The 19,510-nt window shown below is 39.1% G+C and overlaps 1 protein-coding gene across 3 annotated transcripts in view; it reads right to left on the reverse strand.

The window, feature by feature from the left end:
* LOC105482500 (ring finger protein 144B) overlaps window positions 1-19,510 on the reverse strand; it is a 198,764-nt gene that overhangs the window by 38,331 nt on the left and 140,923 nt on the right. For all 3 annotated transcript variants that reach the window (XM_011742644.3, XM_011742640.3, XM_011742641.3), the window contains exons 3-4: window positions 10,153-10,257; window positions 110-170 (exon numbers count right to left, since the gene is read on the reverse strand). In XM_011742644.3, the coding sequence (XP_011740946.1) occupies window positions 110-170; window positions 10,153-10,257 (166 nt within the window). The remainder of the gene's footprint in view (window positions 1-109; window positions 171-10,152; window positions 10,258-19,510) is intronic.

Below are 19,510 nucleotides of genomic sequence, written 5' to 3' on the forward strand. Positions count from 1 at the left end.
TGTGGCTTTGTTGACAGCCGACAGCTGCCTTTATCTTCCATCCCGGTTAGTGTAAAAATGACACATGTAAAACCACATTCACCATCAGGAAAAAAAGAAGAGTTCATACCTCTTTCAAATTTTAACCTCTGATAAAGCTGAAACTGGTCCACAGGTACCAAACAGGCAATCTGAAACCAGAGACATAAAAGGTTGAGACTTCAGTCATCATAGGGCCCTGAGTTACCAGCCTTTTGATTTCTCTTTCTGGCTTTGCTTATTATACTTCCTCTACACCAACTGTTTGCAAACCTCTTTTTCTCTACACTGTTCATGTAGTAAAACACATGCAACAATTTTCAAGTCATCCCCACTCCACCACCACAGTTGAGAATCACTGCTCAAGGGTTCTCATTGATCACCTTCTATCCTTCAGTCAGTAGCTACCAAGACCGGACAACAAAATGTTATTACAGGGACTTCTAACACTATTCATATTTATATATTAAAGACGCTTCCTTTCTCTATATCTTCATTTAATAATTTTTTGAAGTATAGTTCTAGCTTTGGAATCCTTAAAAACTAAAGTCAGGTAGACAGCAACTCAGGAATTATGCAAATGTCATTTGTCACCTAGGAAAGATTACCTTTTAAACAATATAAAAATCATTTATTCTGACAAGAGTCACTTCCTGGAGCCCCCGGTTATGGGACATTGACATCCCAGACCCCGGTAGAAAAGAAATGCCTAAAATATTTCTTGCAACTAGACCCCTATTCCATTTCAGATGGCAATATAAACCAAAGGTTTACTAGTAAACAACAATTCATACTTAACTGAATGACATTTCAAATTACTCATTTTTAAAGGCAGATGCAGGAAAAGCTAACTGCTCTTAAACCAGCATTCTAAACATTTTAATTCCATTGACATCAAATGTAAACATATTGACATAACTTAAAGATTTACATATGAGAAAATTAAAGGATTTGATATTAGCCTTCCAGACATCCAGTGAGTTGATACAGGACAGAGTTTTAGCCCTGACAATTCCAACTCAAAACCATCAACTTTTTTTGGCACAAAATATACCTACATTGACATTCTTGCAACTAAGGAAAGGACATCTGCTTTGAGAACACTGGAGTAAGAAAATGATGCAGCTAAAATTGTATTTAACAAATATTATACTTTTTATAATGCATTTAAAATCTAATCCTTTCCCTTATTCATTTCACAAATGAATCTAAGTTAGCTAAAATGTATAAAGGACCACAAAACAAGTTTGGTCTTCCTCATTCCACATAAAGTATGGTAAAACATAACTTTAATTATAAAAACATTTTTATCCAAATTTTCTTTCTCCAATTGGGGAGAAAATGTTGCATTTTCATGTGGTACCTTAAATTAAAGCTCCTTAGCATTTTTACAAAAAAACAAATTATGCCCAATATCATGTTATATGTATTTTACCATAGTTCTTTCAATGGTATGGTTGGACTTTCATCACATTGAAAGTCAGGTTTATTCATCTGTTATAATGCTACCCAGACATCTTTCCTGAAAGACAAAGGTGTCTCAAATAAAATTCAGAGTTGGAGACAGAAGGTACAGGCAAATGAAGTGATAGGAAGCATTTAGGAACCAGAGTTTAGTTCCGGAATTTGTCACTAATGCATCATGGGTGGAAGACAAACAAATGCTATGTCAACTGCTGGATCAACATGACTTGGGGATGATACCACCTGGGCCCAAGAGACTTCAATACTATTCTATGAATCTTTTTTTAACCAACCACCCTCCTTGATTCCAGAAGACAGTCCTGTACCCCACACACCCACATCTAAAATAGTTTTTGGATTGATGACCTCCTTTTAAATCCTTCAAAGTCAACCCCTAAAAATTCTGATTCTCTTTTCGATGATGAGCAATTTATATAAAAGTCAAATACAGCTTATGGAAGACAAGGCAAACAGAAGATGTTTTAGATACAGATGAAATGCTAATGTGAAAAATGACAGAAATTCATGCAGTAAAAAGTAAACAACTGTAGAGACGGATGTTTAATTTTAAATTAGAAAAATAAATTTCATTGGAGTACACACTATTGCCAACAGGGAAGTCATAGATTTCTAATTTTTGGCATTTTATGCTACTTTGGATTTCTCATTGAAGTCAAAGGTTGTATGGAACTAAGACTTAACTAAGGTAAATCAATTTTTTAATTGAAAGTTGTGATTACAAGAAGTTAATTACATTGCTTCTCATTCTATTTTGTCCTTTTGGAATGAAGACACCCACAGAATGCACCATTCTCTTCCCCAGTTCCCCTCATTTAGACTTACATCTTTTCTATTATTGTTTTTTTAGGAGATGAGGTCTCACTTTGTCAACCCAGGCTGGAGTACAGTGGCACAATCATAGCTCACGTTAGCCTTAAACTTCCAGGCTCAAGCAATCCTCCCTCCTCAGCCTCTCAAGTAGCTGAGACTACAGGCATGCACCATCATAATTGGATAATTTCTTAATTTTCTGAAGAGATGGGGTCTCACTATGTTGCCCAGGCTGGTCTCAAACCCCCAGCTTCCAGTGATCTTCCTGTCTTGGCTTCCCAAAGTGCTGGAATTACAGACATGAGCCAACTGCACCCAGTCACATTTTTTTCTAAATATCTGTTGACAGCTTACCATGAGTAAAGCTTTGGTCTGGAAGCCTGGCACACAGTGAGGCAGGACATACAGAAGCTACACTCCAGGGGCTGAAATTACTTAGAAAGCAATAAACATAAGATTCACAAAAGGTCTACCCCTTGATTTTGTCTGTTGGATTTTGCAGAATAGAACTAATTTTCTGAAATATTTCTATTATACTTTTGGCTTTAGATGAGAGCTGTACAAAAACAACAACAACAACAACAAATGATACAAAATGTTAAATCCCTGGTTCCACTGTCATTTGGAGCTAAGTCACTATTGCTCAAGACGTCCATTTCTACTACTGTAAAATTGAAATATTAATTCTTGCGTTAGGATGATGATTAGAAGACTAAATCAGGCTGCAGGTAAACGGGCTACAACCAATTTTTTGAGGATATTCACAAGTACTCTAAAATTGACTGCTACACCTGACAATCCTAGAGAATAAGAGAGATTATAAAGAGGTATCTTGTGGTATACATTTATCTTCTTTCTGCCAACCGAGAATTTCCAAATCATTCAAAATCACACCAGACCATTATGTAAAAAGTTGCAAAACTTGTATAGAGTTACTAAATGCCAATCCCTCAACTTCCCCTAATAACACTTTCTAAATTTAGTTCCTAAATGCCATTCCAACTTTCCCTAATGATAATCATAGTACTGAAATAATGAAATTTATATTTTGATACAATGGAATTAAAACATCTTCAGGCCTTATTCAGATTTCACTAATTGTCCCACTAAGGTCTTTTTTTCAGTCTAAGATCCAATCAAGGTTACCAACTTGTATCTAGTTGTGGTATCTCCTTGACCTTCCAATCTGGGACAGTTCTTCAATTTATCTTTGCCTTTCGTGACTTTGATGAGTTTGAAGAGCCCAGGCCAGTTATTTGTACAATGTTCCCCTAATTTGGATTTGTCTGATGTTTTCTCATGATTAGACTGAGGTTATGCATTTTTGGCAAGAATATCACAGATGTGTCCTTGGGGCTATCAGGAGTTACATGAGGACAACATGTCTCATTATTGATGATTTTAACTTTTTAATGTGGTTAAGGTGGTATCTGCCAGTTTCTCCATCATTTGGAATTAACAAGTATCTTGTAGGGAGATATTTTGAAACTATGCAAAATCCTGTTTCTAATCAAACTTTGCCCACTAATTTTTGATCTACTGACAATTCTTGCCAAAAATAGTTATTACTGTAATATTTGCTTAGTGATTTTTCTATTTCCATCATTCATTTTGTACTGGTGATTAAAATTCCACTGTAAGAGAAAGCTATCCCTTCTCTATTTATTCATTTTTTAAATTTCAGTCAGCATAGACTACAGACATTTATTTTATTCAGTGGTTTCTAATTCATTACTAACCAAATCCATGTTCGAGCAGTAAAAGCAAAGCTCTCTAGGTAATTCTCAGCTATCATGAGACCACTATCCTCAGATCAACTACTTAATAGTCTTCAAAGTTAATTTTTGCTACTTCTCCTTTGAAAGCTGTGCTAATTTAATGTTAAACAGAAATTTATCTCTCCTCCCATCCAAGCACAAAAGACAACTTTTGCTCCTCATCATCATTCTAGAAACTCTTTCCAAAGGGGGGGAAAAACCCAAACTTTAATTCAAAGATAAAATACATTCAGTTTCATGTTAATAGAGTAAGAGCAATAATATCAGAATAATAACAACAAAAGTTACTAACTTTAGCTCACAATCACTATTTTGTTTTGTTTCATTTATGATAAAAATGAACCTTATGATCCTTCTTAAATACTCAGTTCCGGCCAGGTAAGGTGGTTCATGCCTGTAATCTCAGCGCTTTGGGAGGCCGAGGCGGGCAGATCACTTCAGGTCAGGAGTTTGAGACCAGCCTGGCCAACATGATAAAACCCCATCTCTATGAAAAACACAAAAATTAGCCGGGCATGGTGGTGGGCACCTATAATCCCAGGTACTTAGGATGCTGAGGCAGGAGAATTGCTGGAACCCAGGAGGTGGAAGTTGCAGTGAGCTGAGAACATGCCACTGCACTCCAGCCTGGGCAACAGAGCAAGACTCTGCCTCAAAAATAAATAAATAAATAAAAAGAAGAAAAAAAAAATACTCAGTTCCTACTCAGCTGAATGTCTTCCCTTTTCCATTCCATCCCTAGCAGAGCATATCCAGGGAAGCCAGACCACACCTACACATGGGAGTGCTGTAACAGTTACACATAACTGTGAATTAATCTCTCTAACGTACACAACCAAGAAGAAATGAAAAGTGAGGCACACCCTGTTAATCAGTATTAACCACGATCATAATATTTAAACAAGCATCATCATCTACACTAACACTGACCTTACCCACCTCCCCCCATCCCCCTGCAAAAAAAAAAAGAGAGGCAGAAAGGGGAGCCTGCTCACCACAAAAGTATTGATGCCAAAAGTGGTATGAGTTCCCATAAGAAATGTTAATAAATACAATGTATACTGCATTTTAGTTAGGAAAAAAACACTCAAAAGTGAAACAGAAGTTGGGGATAGGCTTTAGGGAAATGTTACCCATCAGAGTCTGGAAAGCCTGGACAGAAGGAAAAGGCGCCCAGACTTCACTTAGGTTTGGTCCTTCAAATCATGCCTCTGCTACAGTTGCTTTTAAAAAATTAAACAGGGCAAACAAATAATAAAACATATCAGTGCATCTGGAGATGGAATTGACCACTAGTAACTAGATCATTACAACCTGTCAAGGTTTGGGCAATTTGGAGGATGCTATGACTTGCAAAATGCAAGGCAGGGGAAATAACACTCACCTTGCGGATCAATGTCTAATCACATTAACATAGGAACTAAAAATGTTTTCATAACCCAGAGAACGAGAGCTGGTCTTCCTAACAGAGAAGAAAAACAGCACATTCGCCCATTCACCTGGTGACTGGGTGAAGTCTCTCAACTGAATATTAGATAAAAAGTCCTGATTAGAAACCACACGTGGGCATCACTGTCTGAGAGGCAGAAGGCAAGAAATGGAATTCCAGGATCACAGATCTTCGCAGTCCACTGTAGAGGGCAGCTTTCGCTGTTCTTTGTTTCACATGTGCTACAGAAGTCTCTGTACGTGATCTAACCAAGATCATCTTTCCACATATCATCCCCTGCCTTTTCTCCCTCTACTCAGTCATAAGTAAAACGGACACATCCATACACTCACGTGACACATTCAACCCATTGTGGCTTAGTTTTCTATGTGCCATTAGTTAAAGAAGAATCTTAGAAATCTTATTACCCACTTATACAGTTTTAAGTACATTTTAAAACAAAGTTTTAAATACTTTCTAAAATGTAATTCAGCCAGGAAACTCAAAAATATCTATTAACTCTGGCTTGGCGGATTCCTCTATCCCCACCATCCCAAAGGTTTACTTTTCTCCAGCCAAGACATATTGCAGCCAAAGGTTATTACAGACACACTCACCCCTTCCCATTCAGATCCTTACACCACAGTAACAGGAATATGGCCTCTTGCCTGGGCATTCTCATCCTTCCTTTGCCCCAGCTTCCCACCATGATAATGGGAAGGAAGAATGTTAAGAGATGGCAAGTGGAGGCAGAGGATGTGGGAAAAACACTTGGATTCCCTATCACTGTAGCCAACTTTCCCAAAGCCACCCAAATAAACATGCAATCTGAGTAAAAACTATATTTATTTTGCAAACGTAACTTCAAATTCCCCAGTACTCGATCCCTCCTCCACCATACCTCTAACCCAGGTCTCCAGAGGGCCCTGCCCTAAATCCCCTCCTACAGAAATTCTGAAGCCTCCATTCTTGGGGAGAGCAGCTGCACCCACCCTTTCTCTGGTGCACACTGGGGCACTAGCAGTAAAAGGCAGGCTGGTCATTTCAGTGTTCCAGGGCTTGGAAAGAAGATTTCCAAGAAGATTTCCAAGAAGAGTGACAAGCTCTTCCCTGCCCTCCACTGACGCCTAGCAATTGGAAGAAGTTAAAATTCTCAGGCCATGTAATGGCAGCTACTATTCAAATAGGTATATGCACTCACCACTCAAAATTTACACAGGCCAGACAAATGGTTCAGGCTTTCCCAGGAAGTGATGGATGCTACTTCAATAAACTATACAGGAACTGCTTAAATTAGACATCACCTTTTTTTAACAGGGCTACTAACTTCAAGTAAGGGCTTTGCCTGAAGTAATGCTATTGGAGTAAACAATCTGTGTCCTGCTTTTCATAATTTCATGTTGGACACAACTACAAGATCAAGTACATTGGAAAAGCTCTGCAGAGCAAAAGCTAAAAGTACCAGATGATGCAATAGAGGAAAGTTTTACTTTTCCCTGGCTCCTAGTGGGTTCACCTCTAGCCACAAGTCCTCCTGAGTCACTATCTCTCAACAGCTTCCATGACACTGAAAGGGAAGCTGCCATTTTCTACCATTTCCTATACAAGGGAACAGTAGAGTCATCCCTCAGTATCTGAAGGGCACTGGTTCCAGGACCTCCCATAGATGCCAAAATCTTCAGATGCTTAAGTCTCTGAAATAAAATGGGGTAGTATTAGAATATAACTTATGCACATCCTCTCTCCTGTATAGTTCAAGTCATTTTTAGATTACTCATAATACCTAATACAATGCAAATGCTAGGTAAATCATTATACTGTATTGTTTAGGGAATAAGGACAAGGAAAAGTCTGTACATGTTCAGTAAAAATATTTTTTTCTGAGTATTTTCCATGTGCAGTTGAATCCCCAAATGCAGAACCCACGGACACTGAGGGTCAATTGTACTTGAACTGGGCATTAAGTGCGTCACTAAGGAGGCTACTCTTGATAGATAAAAGTTAGGAGGCATAATCACAGCTGAGCCAATTTGGAAAAATCAAGAAGGCAGATACATGGAGCACAGCCAATTTTGTAAGTTAGACCTGCATAAGGAAGTGCTCAGAGGAAAGAGCTTACATTCCTGCCATCCTTTGAAGATGAAGAAATGTTAGACTTAAATGCATTTGGTAAGACAATGAAGAATGAAGAATCACGTGTTGTAATATAAATAGCAGCAGGACAAAGGGAACCAGGCTTAATTGGAATTATTTTTAACAAGCAAAGTATATTTATGTGTTACCTGTGTAATTAAACATTTTTTAAAAGGTGGAAGGAAGTAGTAGTCGTGGAGATAGAACCTAGTCAAGCATCTGTGAATGAACCCCATTGTGGTATATTCAATAATACATAGATTATAAGCCACATGTTATAATTGTATGCAATAAAATCTTGATCTCAAGCAAGTTAGAAATGAAGGTGGTACAGTCCAATTCATGTGTGTGGTATTTACTTTCAAAGGGGGAGGCCTATGTAAACTGATGCAGCTACCTACATCTCCAATGTAATCTTCTATTCCATTCTCAATTCAAAATGATTATCAATCACCACTACCACATATTTTTATCACTGAAAAAGACAGTAGCAAGTTGATAGAGAACATTTGATTATTATTATTATTTTTTTTTTTGAGACAGAGTCTTGCTCTGTTGCCCAGGCTGGAGTTCAGTAGTGCAATCTCGGCTCAATGCAACCTCTGCCTCCTGGGTTGGGAGGCGTAATTCCTGCTGGGATTACAGGCACCCACCACCATGCCTGGCTAATTTTTTTGTATTTTTCATGGAAATGGGGTTTCACCATGATAGCCAGGATGGTCTCGATCTCCTGACCTCATGATCCGCCCACCTCGGCCTCCCAAAGTGCTGGGATTACAGGTGTGAGCCACTGCACCTGGCCTCCTTTTGTAATTTTTAAGACTCATTATAGGTTTATCTGGTTTTAATGTCTAAAAGTAAAATTGCTTTTAGAGTAAAACTGGATAAAGAGAACCAGAAGGACAGAGAAGGTATAGAGTGGGGAAAGGATAAGGAGAACAAAGGAGGGGGAAAATACAAAGAGAAAATGTCTATTCAAAGAAAATGAAGCCAGGTGTGGTGGTTCACACCTGTAATCCCAGAACTTTGGGAGGCTGAGGTAGTAGGATTGTTTAAGCCCAGCCTGGAAAACATAAAAAGACCCTGTCTTTTCAAAAAAAAAAAAAAAAAAAAAATTAAAAATTAGCCAGGCATAGTGGTGCACATCTGTAGTCCCAGCTACTCGGGAGGCTGAGGTGGGAGGATCGCTTGAGCCCAGGAAGTTGACGCTACAGTGAGCTATGATTGCACCACTGTACTCCAGCGGGGGCAACAGAGGAAAACCAGGTCTTAAAAAAAAAAAGAGAGAGAGAGAGAAAGCAAGAAGCAAGAAAAAAAGAAAATGAGAAGACTACTTAAGCTCTGCTCTAAAGAATTGCAAGACAGACACTACAGCCCGTCCTGATCCACTTGTCTGGGTACACTGGTCCCTTACATTAGAACCTCAAAATGTCAGTGCCTGGTGGCTACCATTTACTGAAAATTCTAAAACACTATGCATTTGAACTTTCCGCACTGACGGAAATATTTTATTCTGTGCTGTGCAGTCTGGTAACCATTAGCCACATGTGACTGAACACTCAGCAATTATTGACTAGCATGATTGAACTAAATTTTTAATTTTATTTAAATCTATCTAGGTGTAAACAGTCACATGTGGCTAGTGGCTACTGGATTAGTCAGCACAGGTCTAGAATACAGATATCCGATAAATTTCATGGGCTTTTTTGGAAACTGAGCTTCCAATTATTAAGTCGTTTATCATACATTCTATCTACCTACCTAGTTCTATGCCCCCACTCCCATTTTTCTTTAAGAGATGAAATCTCACTCTATTGCCTATTTATCTTTAGGGTATTACAATTTACAAGATGACTCACTATTCAGCCTCTGTATGAGTCCATTCTCACACTACCATGAAGAAATACCCAAGACTGGGTATTTAATTGACTCACAGTTCCACAGACCTGGGAAGGCCTCAGAAAACTCACAATCATGGTAGAAGGGGAAGCAAACACGTCCTTCTTCACATGGCCGCAGCAAGGAGTAGAGCTGAGCAAAGGGCAGAGAAGCCCCTTATAAAACCATCAGTTCTCACGAGAATTCACTATCATGAGAACAGCATGGGGGAACCGCCCCTATGATTCAATTATCTCCACCTGGTCCCACCCTTGACATGTGGGGATTATTACAATTCAAGGTGAGATTTGGGTGGGGACCCAGAGCCAAACTATATCAGCCTCCAAACTTCACATTTGGTAAATTTGATTTCTGGCACTTTTGCCTATTCTACAGCTTCTTCAATACTCAAGATGGTATATGTAAATAGAACTGAGATAAATGACAGCTTTAACAGTCTGTATAAAAAATCCAAAGGTATGTTGCAATAAAGTGCTCCTTTAAAAAGTTAACCTCTGTATTTTCTTGCTAGACTCCCTGGTAGGGAAATACATCAGGGCTCAAGATCCTAATAAATAACATAAATAGGAAAGAAGGGAAGATAATGGCAGTCATTCATACCTCAGCTTCCTGCAGGGTCCCGTGGTTTAGGCACACCATGTCAGGGCAAGTGATGGGAGATCCACATCCTTCTCGGATTGCCAGCTGCATGTACTGTTTCAGGCACTGGAAGTTAAGAAAAAAAAGACAATTACCTATCCCATTACAGTAGCAGAAAGGTTACATAACAGAACCACCACTGCCTCTTCTTCCTTAATTGGCTGTCCTGAGGCTCTTGTACTCAAGAAACTTAAGTTATCACAAGTGTGAATACTAAGAGCCATCACTTTGGAAAGAATGCAGACAGGCAATTAATTATGCATTACTTCATCTTAAGAGTTTATTCAAGTCAGATTTCCCTATGCTCACACATTTCAGCCACCATAGATTAGGAAAAGAAAAAACACTATTTTCTAACACTAAAGGCCTCCTCCTTTTTGAAAAAATCCTGTATGAGTTCCTAAGTCCATTTTTACCTAGTGGTCCTCTCCATCAAAGTTTACCCAAAACTAGAACAGAATGCTGGGACCCTTGCACTGAGCTAGCCACACAATCAAAGTAAGCTTAAGGCAGTGACATTTCTAGGACCACTCTTAAGAGCAAGTGCACCTGGAAAAGATAATGTCAAATTTGGGAAAGTCAGGTGACTTCCTGCTGACTGGGGACAGCAAAGATAATTTGCTTCCCAAAGACAATGACGCATTGTCCCAAAGACATTATCTCAAAGACAACGAGACCTTCCCAAAAATATGGGCCTCGGTGGATGCCATGTAAAGGAGGTTTGAGTAGGAAAAAAGGCACTGGTCCCCAGGGAAAAGAAGAAATTAAATAGAAAAAAAGAAACCCAGAGAAGAAATTGAATAGAAAAAAGAAACCCAGAGAAGAAACTGAATAGAAAAAAAAGAAACCCAGAGAAGAAACTGTATAGAAAAAAGAAACCCAGAGAAGAAATTGAATAGAAATAAAAAGAAACCCAGAGAAAAAAATGAATAGAAAAAAGAAACTCAGAGAAGAAATTGAATAGAAAAAAGAAACCCAGAAAAGAAATTGAATAGAAAAAAAAAGAAACCCAGAAAAGAAATTGAATAGAAAAAAAAAAAAAAACCCAGAGAAAAAAATGAATAGAAAAAAGAAACTCAGAGAAGAAATTGAATAGAAAAAAGAAACCCAAGAAGGAACTGAATAGAAAAAAAGAAACCCAGAGAAGAAATTGAATAGAAAAAAGAAACTCAGAGAAGAAATTGAATAGAAAAAAGAAACCCAGAGAAGGAACTGAATAGAAAAAAAGAAACCCAGAGAAGAAATTGAATAGAAAAAAAGAAGCCCAGAGAAGAAATCGAAAAGAAAAAAGAAACCCAGAGAGAAAAGGGAGAACACTAGGAACAAAGTTGGTCTGCTCACTGCCTGTTGTGTCTGGATGTTGGACAGTGGGTGGAGATGTGAGTCTGACTGAGAAGTTAGGAGAGGGACTGATAGCTTTATGGAAACCTCTAATGCCTCCCCCATCCCTCTCTACCCGTCCGCACAAGAAATTGAAGGCAGTAGTTCCAGGAAATAAACCTCTAAGTAATCCAAAATTGGTTCTTCAACTTCCACTAATTTGCTCATAATTGGTAAACCTTTTATACATGCATGACAAAAAAAAAGTCAAGCTCAAATGTTTGAGGAGTACCTTCCACCAAAAATACATAAGCCAGCCACTGAAGCAGTGACTCTTACAAAGTGGTGATTATTTACAACTGGGCTTACATTTTTCAAACTAATACATTTATGTATCAACTTACTGCATTAAAAATATTGCTGTTGCACCAACGTTTTAAAAAAGCACGAGCCTAAAGTAAAATTCTAGGGTCAGAATACTGATGATGTAATTATGAAATCTATCCCTGTTACTGACCATCTTTACTCATTTTTTCCATCTGAAAATAAAACTAATATCACTATTATATTACTTCAGAAAACTAATCATGTATTTATCTGATTATAAATAACTTACAGTGTACTGATGAATCAATGACTAGGGCAAACCATTTAAACCAGACTTGTATCTCTTCTAATAGTTAACAGGTTTTTTCTCCAAGGAGTTAATTTTTTCTATAATATTCACCACAGCAAAAACTAGAAAATAACCTAAAGACCCAAAATAGAACACTGAAATAAATGTTGCTAAATTTATGCGACAGAATGTGCAGAATCATGAAAAGAGTCTTCAAATGATGTTCAAAAGACATGCACAAATGCTCATGATTTAGTATAAACTGAGGAATAAAAGATATCTGGGAACAGGGATCCTTTGTGGTCACTCCTCCATTGCACTCGACCGCCATAGAGATACTGTGTTTTAACCCTGACCTTCTTGTTCAACAGAAGGGTGAAAAATCACTTGCTCTGGGATTTACTGTGCCAAACATGGTATCCACCAGCGGCAGCAGTGGGACATAGAAGAGAGCAGCAGAAAGGAAATATGAGGAAGAATGTCAATGGGCAGGCTAACACCCAGGGGAACCATCAAGGCGGCTCACCAAAAGGAGTGTCGTGCAAGGGGACAAATGAATAAACAGTGTGAAAGCCTGTCCATCCTGTTCTGCTGCTGAGGACATCTCAGCCTTCCATCAGCCACACCTGTTCCATTGTTACTGCCTTGATCTTCCCGCTGACCCCCAGCAGCCACTTAAATAAATTTAAGTAAAAAGACTGGAAGATACGGTTTCCAGGCTCAAGGGGAAGGTGTTTGAGGAAAACAAAGTGAACAGTGCAAAGAACTTCAGATCCTAATACCAGGGTAAAGGGTCCACTTTACTAGGTGACAATGGGAAAACGACTTAGCCTATTACCTAGACTTGCTTTCCTTAATTTAAAAAGTAGGGACAATAATACCTGTTATAGTGACCTCACAGGGTTTAACACACACACACACACACGTGAAATTTACATATGGAAGCTCTTCATGAGTTTGCAAATTACAGAAGAATAGGTCATGTTATTACTTCTCTTCTCCTGTTTTTAGACTTTCCATGAAAGACTTTGTGGGAAAATGTTAATCCTTTGGCCTTCTGAGATATCCCTTCTCCACTCCCTGCAAAGGACCAGTTAAACCACTTAAGGTGGAGAAGCTATGTAGACAGAACAGATATTTGTAACAGAATATCCCAGGTGCCTCTATGCAAGGCTCTTCTTAGAAACATTTGGGTCTACAGAATAAGTTTAGCATTAAATAGGAACTAAAGATACTATGTGAGTCCTTTTAGGCAAACACATTCATTTCAAATATAACTGCAAATGTGTTAAGTTGAAATACACACCTTCCCAAGAACTTATAATGGATGTGCCTCTTACTAATAATGTAATGTTCCTAGGTACACTACAAACCACGATATATCAACTAAATGAATTTTGAAACTTCCTATAAGCACTCTCCTGACCACAATATTATATGACCCATGATTTTGGGGTGAGAAGTTAGACCTCTGTACACTGACTCCAGGGTTTAAGTACATATACCCTTTATTTTTAATGCTAAGAAACAGTGGTTCAAGATAGAGATTTGTAAGGGCAGGTTGCTAAGTAGTCCTACAGCACAGGCACTTGACACTCCATCAGTGTGGGCATGCACTTCTATTCAAAGGCAAAGAGGGGAAACAACCAGCCCTAGTTATTGCTTTTTACTGAATTTTCAAGTACCCCAGGCTTGTTAAATGCCATCCATTAACTTTCACTAAAATATTTAATCTCGAGTGTCCCTCTCTTCTTCTGTATCTCTGGCTAAAAAGTGCAAAATAACTGAAAACATTCACATGCATCCGATGTGCGTGTCATACAAAACACAGGTAAATGATGAACAATTCTAGGGAGAAAACTGGCATCTAGCTTATAAAGAGAGAAACACAGAAAACAAAAACAGATTATAGCCATGCAAGAACAGCAAAATAAAATAATAAATATTTTTTTAAAAACTACCATCATTCAGTTACATTTTGAAAATTACATTTATTAAGTAGCATTCAACAGATATTTAAATATGCAATTTTCTTAACAGGTAACAAATTTTAAGGAAAATGTTTCAAATAGAACATCTCAAAACCCAAATGACCCAAGGAAAAAAAAACTTTTTCTTTTGAATAGTCAACATTTAATTAGTTTAGTAAAACACAGAATTATTTTTAGGCCATGAAGGGTCATGCAAAACAGTAAGGATTGTTCATCAAACTCACTCCACAACCCTTTAAGGACTCATATGGAATCTAACCAAAAATGTAACCAAACACCTGGTGAACCAGATGACTCATATTGTCTCTTCCAACTCTGAGAATCTATGAATTGTATGCAATAGAATCTTCTCAGAAACAGGTGTCTCCTAGACCCCTTTCAAGGGTATTAGATTCCGACGTACCAAAGTCACAGGCATCCTTCATATAAGGCGTTCTCACCTATTATGATGGATGTGGCAAAAAGGGTCACAGTGTAAAGACAAAGCTACTATGTACCCACCCAAGAACAAATCACAGGAGCGGGCAGGGAACATATGCATATTTTTTAAAACTTACTGTATAGTTCCTCATTCTCTATCACTAAATTATGCCCTTCTTAAAGTTTTTTTCTAAGAAAAAATAAAGCATTCTAATGAATAGCCAGTGGAACTGGATTCCAACCATCCAGGTTGAAGCACAAGCTCTAAAGTCTCCTCTGCATCTTGAGCAAGTCATTAACCTCTCGAACTACAGCGCTCTCATTTATAAAATGGGACAATCTCACCTGTCTAGGCTGATCTCAGGGAAAATGGAGAAAAGTGAAAAGAGGTATGCAAACGTAAAGTATACTTGGAGAATGGAATAGATGTTTCTGAGTAGGCAGGAAGCAGAAACGAAAGTCCATAGACAAATAGGAACCTTAGAAAAGCTTCCTGAGGGTGAGGTGAATAGGTAAGAGAATAGGTACTGTTGAGAGGAAGGAGGTAATGAGTGCCGTTAGTTGATTTTTTTTTTTTTTTTGAAACTGGGTCTCGCTCTGTTGCCCAGGGTGCAGTGGCACAATTATGGCTTATTGCAAACCTCAAACTCCTGGGCTCAGTGATCCTCCCACCTCAGCTCCTGAGTAGTTGAGGCTACAGATGCCTGCCACCACACTCAGCTATTAATTGATTGATTGAAATGGGGTCTATGTTGCCCAAGCAGGCTGGTCTCAAACTCCTGGGCTCAAAGAATCCTGTTGCCTCAGCTTCCCAAAGTTCTGGGATTACAGGTATGAGCCACCACAGCTGGCCCATTCGTTGAAAATTTAAGTTGACTTTCAGGATCTTAGATGCTTCTGGATACGGGCACTGGGGTCCTGTGGTCAAAGGAGGACTGTCAGCCCACCTGACTTGAAGCTGAGTTGGTGAACTATTGACCTAGGTTTTCTCATCCATAGCTCAGCCAAGTGGGAAGGAAGGTGATGAGGGGGAATGTGCCTCAAGGCCAAAACCCAGACAGGCCTTGAGTACCTGTTTTGCTTTTTATCACTCCAGGTACAATGCAAACATTGAAGTAGATATTCCATAAAATGTAGACTAACATTTCCCTGCCTCAGTGCACAATGACATCACAATGTTTCCAGTGTGTTCTAAATAACGTCTCACACTGAGGCCAATATTCTGTTTATTCCACTTCAGACTATGATCTGTATACATGATCCAAGAATAAAGCTGCCTTTGTTAGATGCTGTTGAGTTAAATTATTAGTACAACTCAAGATAGTATCTCTCCCTACTCGAAAGCCTATCCAACACACCAAAAGTAACCTGGTTTGAAAACAGTCAAACAAATTAACAACCTACAGCTAGGCACGAAGCTGTTTCCTGGCATAGTCTGATCCTAAAATTTTTCTTACAAACCCCTTTCAGATACCTTGGGTTTTTCACCAATATGAGATTACCTAGGTGACCAACCTCCCCCTTGTAGGTGTTTGCCAACCACAGAGGACATCAGAGGACTGATAGGAAAACCTGGCGCCAAATGATTAAAGGAAAAAGCACCAAATCAAACAGCAAGCCATATAAGCACGGTTTAAAAGAGACCTTGGTTTGACAGTAGTCGTCCCTCAGCCCTTTTTCTTCCAGAAGCCTTCCCTGCCTCATCCCCTAGTGAGGCAGCACACCCAGCCCGTCTGCCCTCATAGCATCCTAAGGCCCAGCTCGCACTGTATTTTTCAAACTGGGTGCAAGGGTGTATTATTGGGAACCCAAGAGTTTTTCATGGCAAGATTTCCCCCATTTTATGTTTATTCAATGATCTTACTAAAAGCATGCCTGGGACCACCTCGGGAAATTCCCTATTTCCACCCAGTGTCCGTGCTAACCCTCGGTCTGTGGTGCCATCCTGCTTTGCCAGATAGGGGTGCTATCATTGTCACAGGCAAATGAAAAAAAGAGAAGAATCTGGGCCCAGTGAATGCTGAACACATCAAAATTTTTAGTGATTCCAACAGAGAAAGGTGACAAGATAACTGAATTACCACTTAGTCATTGGAACACATCAAACTCAGAGCCTAACTGGAAAAAGCAATTTAACCAAAGTTAAACATCACTCATCACATTAATGTTAACTTAAATTTTATTGGTCTGTAATTTTATTTTATATATATATATACACACATACACACACACACACACACATATATATATGTGTGTGTGTATGTATATTTGAGATGGGGTCTCACTCTGTCACCCAGGCTGGAGTGAAGTGGTGCGATCTCAGCTCACTGCAACCTCTGCCTCCTGGAGTCAAGTGATCCTCCCACCTCAGCCTCTAGCTGGGACCACAGGTATGCACCACCATGCCAGGCTATTCTGTATTTGTGGTAGAGACAGGGTTTTGCCATGTTACTCAGGCTGGTCTCGAACTCCTGAGCTCAAGTGATCTGTCTACCTCAGCCTCCCACAGTGCTAAGATTTCAGGCATGAGCCACTACACCTGGCCTTATTGGTCTGTAATTTTAATCAATATTCAGTTTGTGTATTTATTGTGCTGTTCTTATTCTTTAAGAGATATATGCCTAAATATGCTTATTTAGTACCTTGTATCATGTTTGTATAAGTTTTGGTAAGACTCTAATAAAGGAAATTTTAAAATAGTTTGATATTAACTTCCAATTCTTTTCCCCTTCAAAAGGAAGCCACATAAAATCATCAAAAAGAGGGAGAATGGAATGATTCTCAATAGCAGTGAGGCTGGTGGTATTGCCTTCTCACTTGGGGACATACTAGAATATCAGACGATCCAGAAGGAGTTTTACAAATTATTCAACCTCCCCCCTCCCCAAATTCTCCAGAAGACTTGGTTTTTTTCTCCTCTACTTGCCAACCTTTCTATGTTGACCGTAGGTAACACCAGATGTTTATTGTACACATGAGCAATGTAGCGCCCAGCATGCTGCGTTGCAAATGACTATCAATTTGCCTGCCTCCTCTATAGCCTAGAAGCTCCTTCAGGATCTAGATTATATCTGCTCCTCTTCGTGCTCCCTACAAGCATCTAATCAATCACAGGACCTGGCACGTAGTAGACACTCAGGCTTCTCTGGGAGCTGGAAGCCTGAATTCAGCACTTACCAGTCGAGTATCCCTAATCTGAAAATCCAAAATCTGAAATGCTCCAAAATACAAAACTTTTTAAGCACCAATATGGTGCTCAAAGGAAATGCTTATTGGAGGATTTTGGACTTCAGATTTTCAGATTAGAGATGGTAGACCAGTAAGTATAATGCAAATATTCAAAAAAAAAAAAAATTCAGAAACCCGAAACACTACTGGTCCCAAGCATTTTGGATAACGGATACTCAGTCTGTGCTCAGCTTTGTGGCCAAGCTCCTTCACCTCTGATAATGAAACATATAAACCCACCCACACACACATCCATCCTCTGTTCTTCTTTTCTTGACACATAGGACCCAACTCTGCTTTTCTGGTTCCCATCTCCTCCTGCCTTTCAGGAAAATAACTTATTCATTATCTGTTTTCTTTCCTATGCCTTGAATTTTGTCCTGTCTAAACTTGAACATGTTCAAAATATCCTAATCAAAGAAAAGTCATAATAAACCAGCAAAGAACAACAGCCCTCCCTTACTCCTCTTCCTGGCTATATACTGCCTTCATTCCTCAGCTCTTCACAATCAAATGTTTGAAAGAGTTGCCTTCCCTCACTCCTTCACCAATCCCATCCCAACCTCTCCCTACCACTCAACTGAAGTGGCTCTAGGTCATTGAATCCAGTACACATTCCTTCCTTCCCAACCTCTCAACAGCAGTATCACACACAGCTAACCATTCCCAGCTTCCTGAAATCCTTTTTCCCCTTGTCTTCAGGATTCCATACTCTTCTGGTTTTCATTCTTCCTCTCTAGTCATGCTTTCTCAATCTTCTGCATTTTCCTCAACTTTTAAATGCTGGAATTTCAGGAAAGGACCTAAACTCTCTTCTTTCTACACTTTCTTCCTGGGTCACCTCATTCGCTATATAGAACCAATTGTGCTAGTCCACTGCCTATTTGCTCTCAGGAGAACATATTCCAAAAGGCCAGTGGTTCCCTGGCAGAGAGCAGTGCCCCCAAAGAAAATGATCTAAGCCTGGTATGTTTTTATAGACAAGAAACACTGGAAGATATGGGACACTACTGGGAAGAGTATCCTTAATAAAAAGCCACAGGCAGGAGGAGGAGGGGTGGATGGACAGAGGATAAGGAACTTCAAAGATAACATCCGCCTGCCTTACTATTCAACTACCTTACTGACAATGTTTCTCAGACTTGAATATTCATCCAAGTTATTTGAGGATCCCATCAAAAATGCAGATTCGGATTCAGTGGATCTTGGGTGGGGTCTGAGGTTTTTCCCTCCTTGTAAGTTCCCAGGTCACGTTGGTGCCGCTGGCACACAAACCGCACTTGTAAGTACCAAGACCCAAGTCAAAGATTCTCCACATCAGCTGTTTCATAGAACTATCTGGGGAGGTTTCCAGAAGTCCAATGCCCAGGCCATACCACAGACCAATTAATTCAGACTCTCTAAGAGAATGATCCAAGTGTCGGTTTATATTATATATATATAGTATTATTATATATAATATGTAATTATATATCTTATATATGTCATGTATGTTTTATTGAGATATAATTCAGATACCTATAATTGAGATAAAATTCACGTACCCATACAATGCACCCATCTAAAGTGTACAATTCAGTATTTTTAGTATATTCACAGTGTACACCTATCACCAAATTTGATTTTAGAACATTTCATAATCCCAAAAGAAACACTGTGCCCATTAGTACATGCTCCCAATTTCTTCCCCAGATCCTCCATGCACAGCCCTAGGCAACCACCATCCAACTTTCTGTATGTATAG

This window comes from Macaca nemestrina, chromosome 5 (genome assembly GCF_043159975.1).
Source record: "Macaca nemestrina isolate mMacNem1 chromosome 5, mMacNem.hap1, whole genome shotgun sequence".
In the NCBI taxonomy this organism is placed as follows: domain Eukaryota; kingdom Metazoa; phylum Chordata; class Mammalia; order Primates; family Cercopithecidae; genus Macaca; species Macaca nemestrina.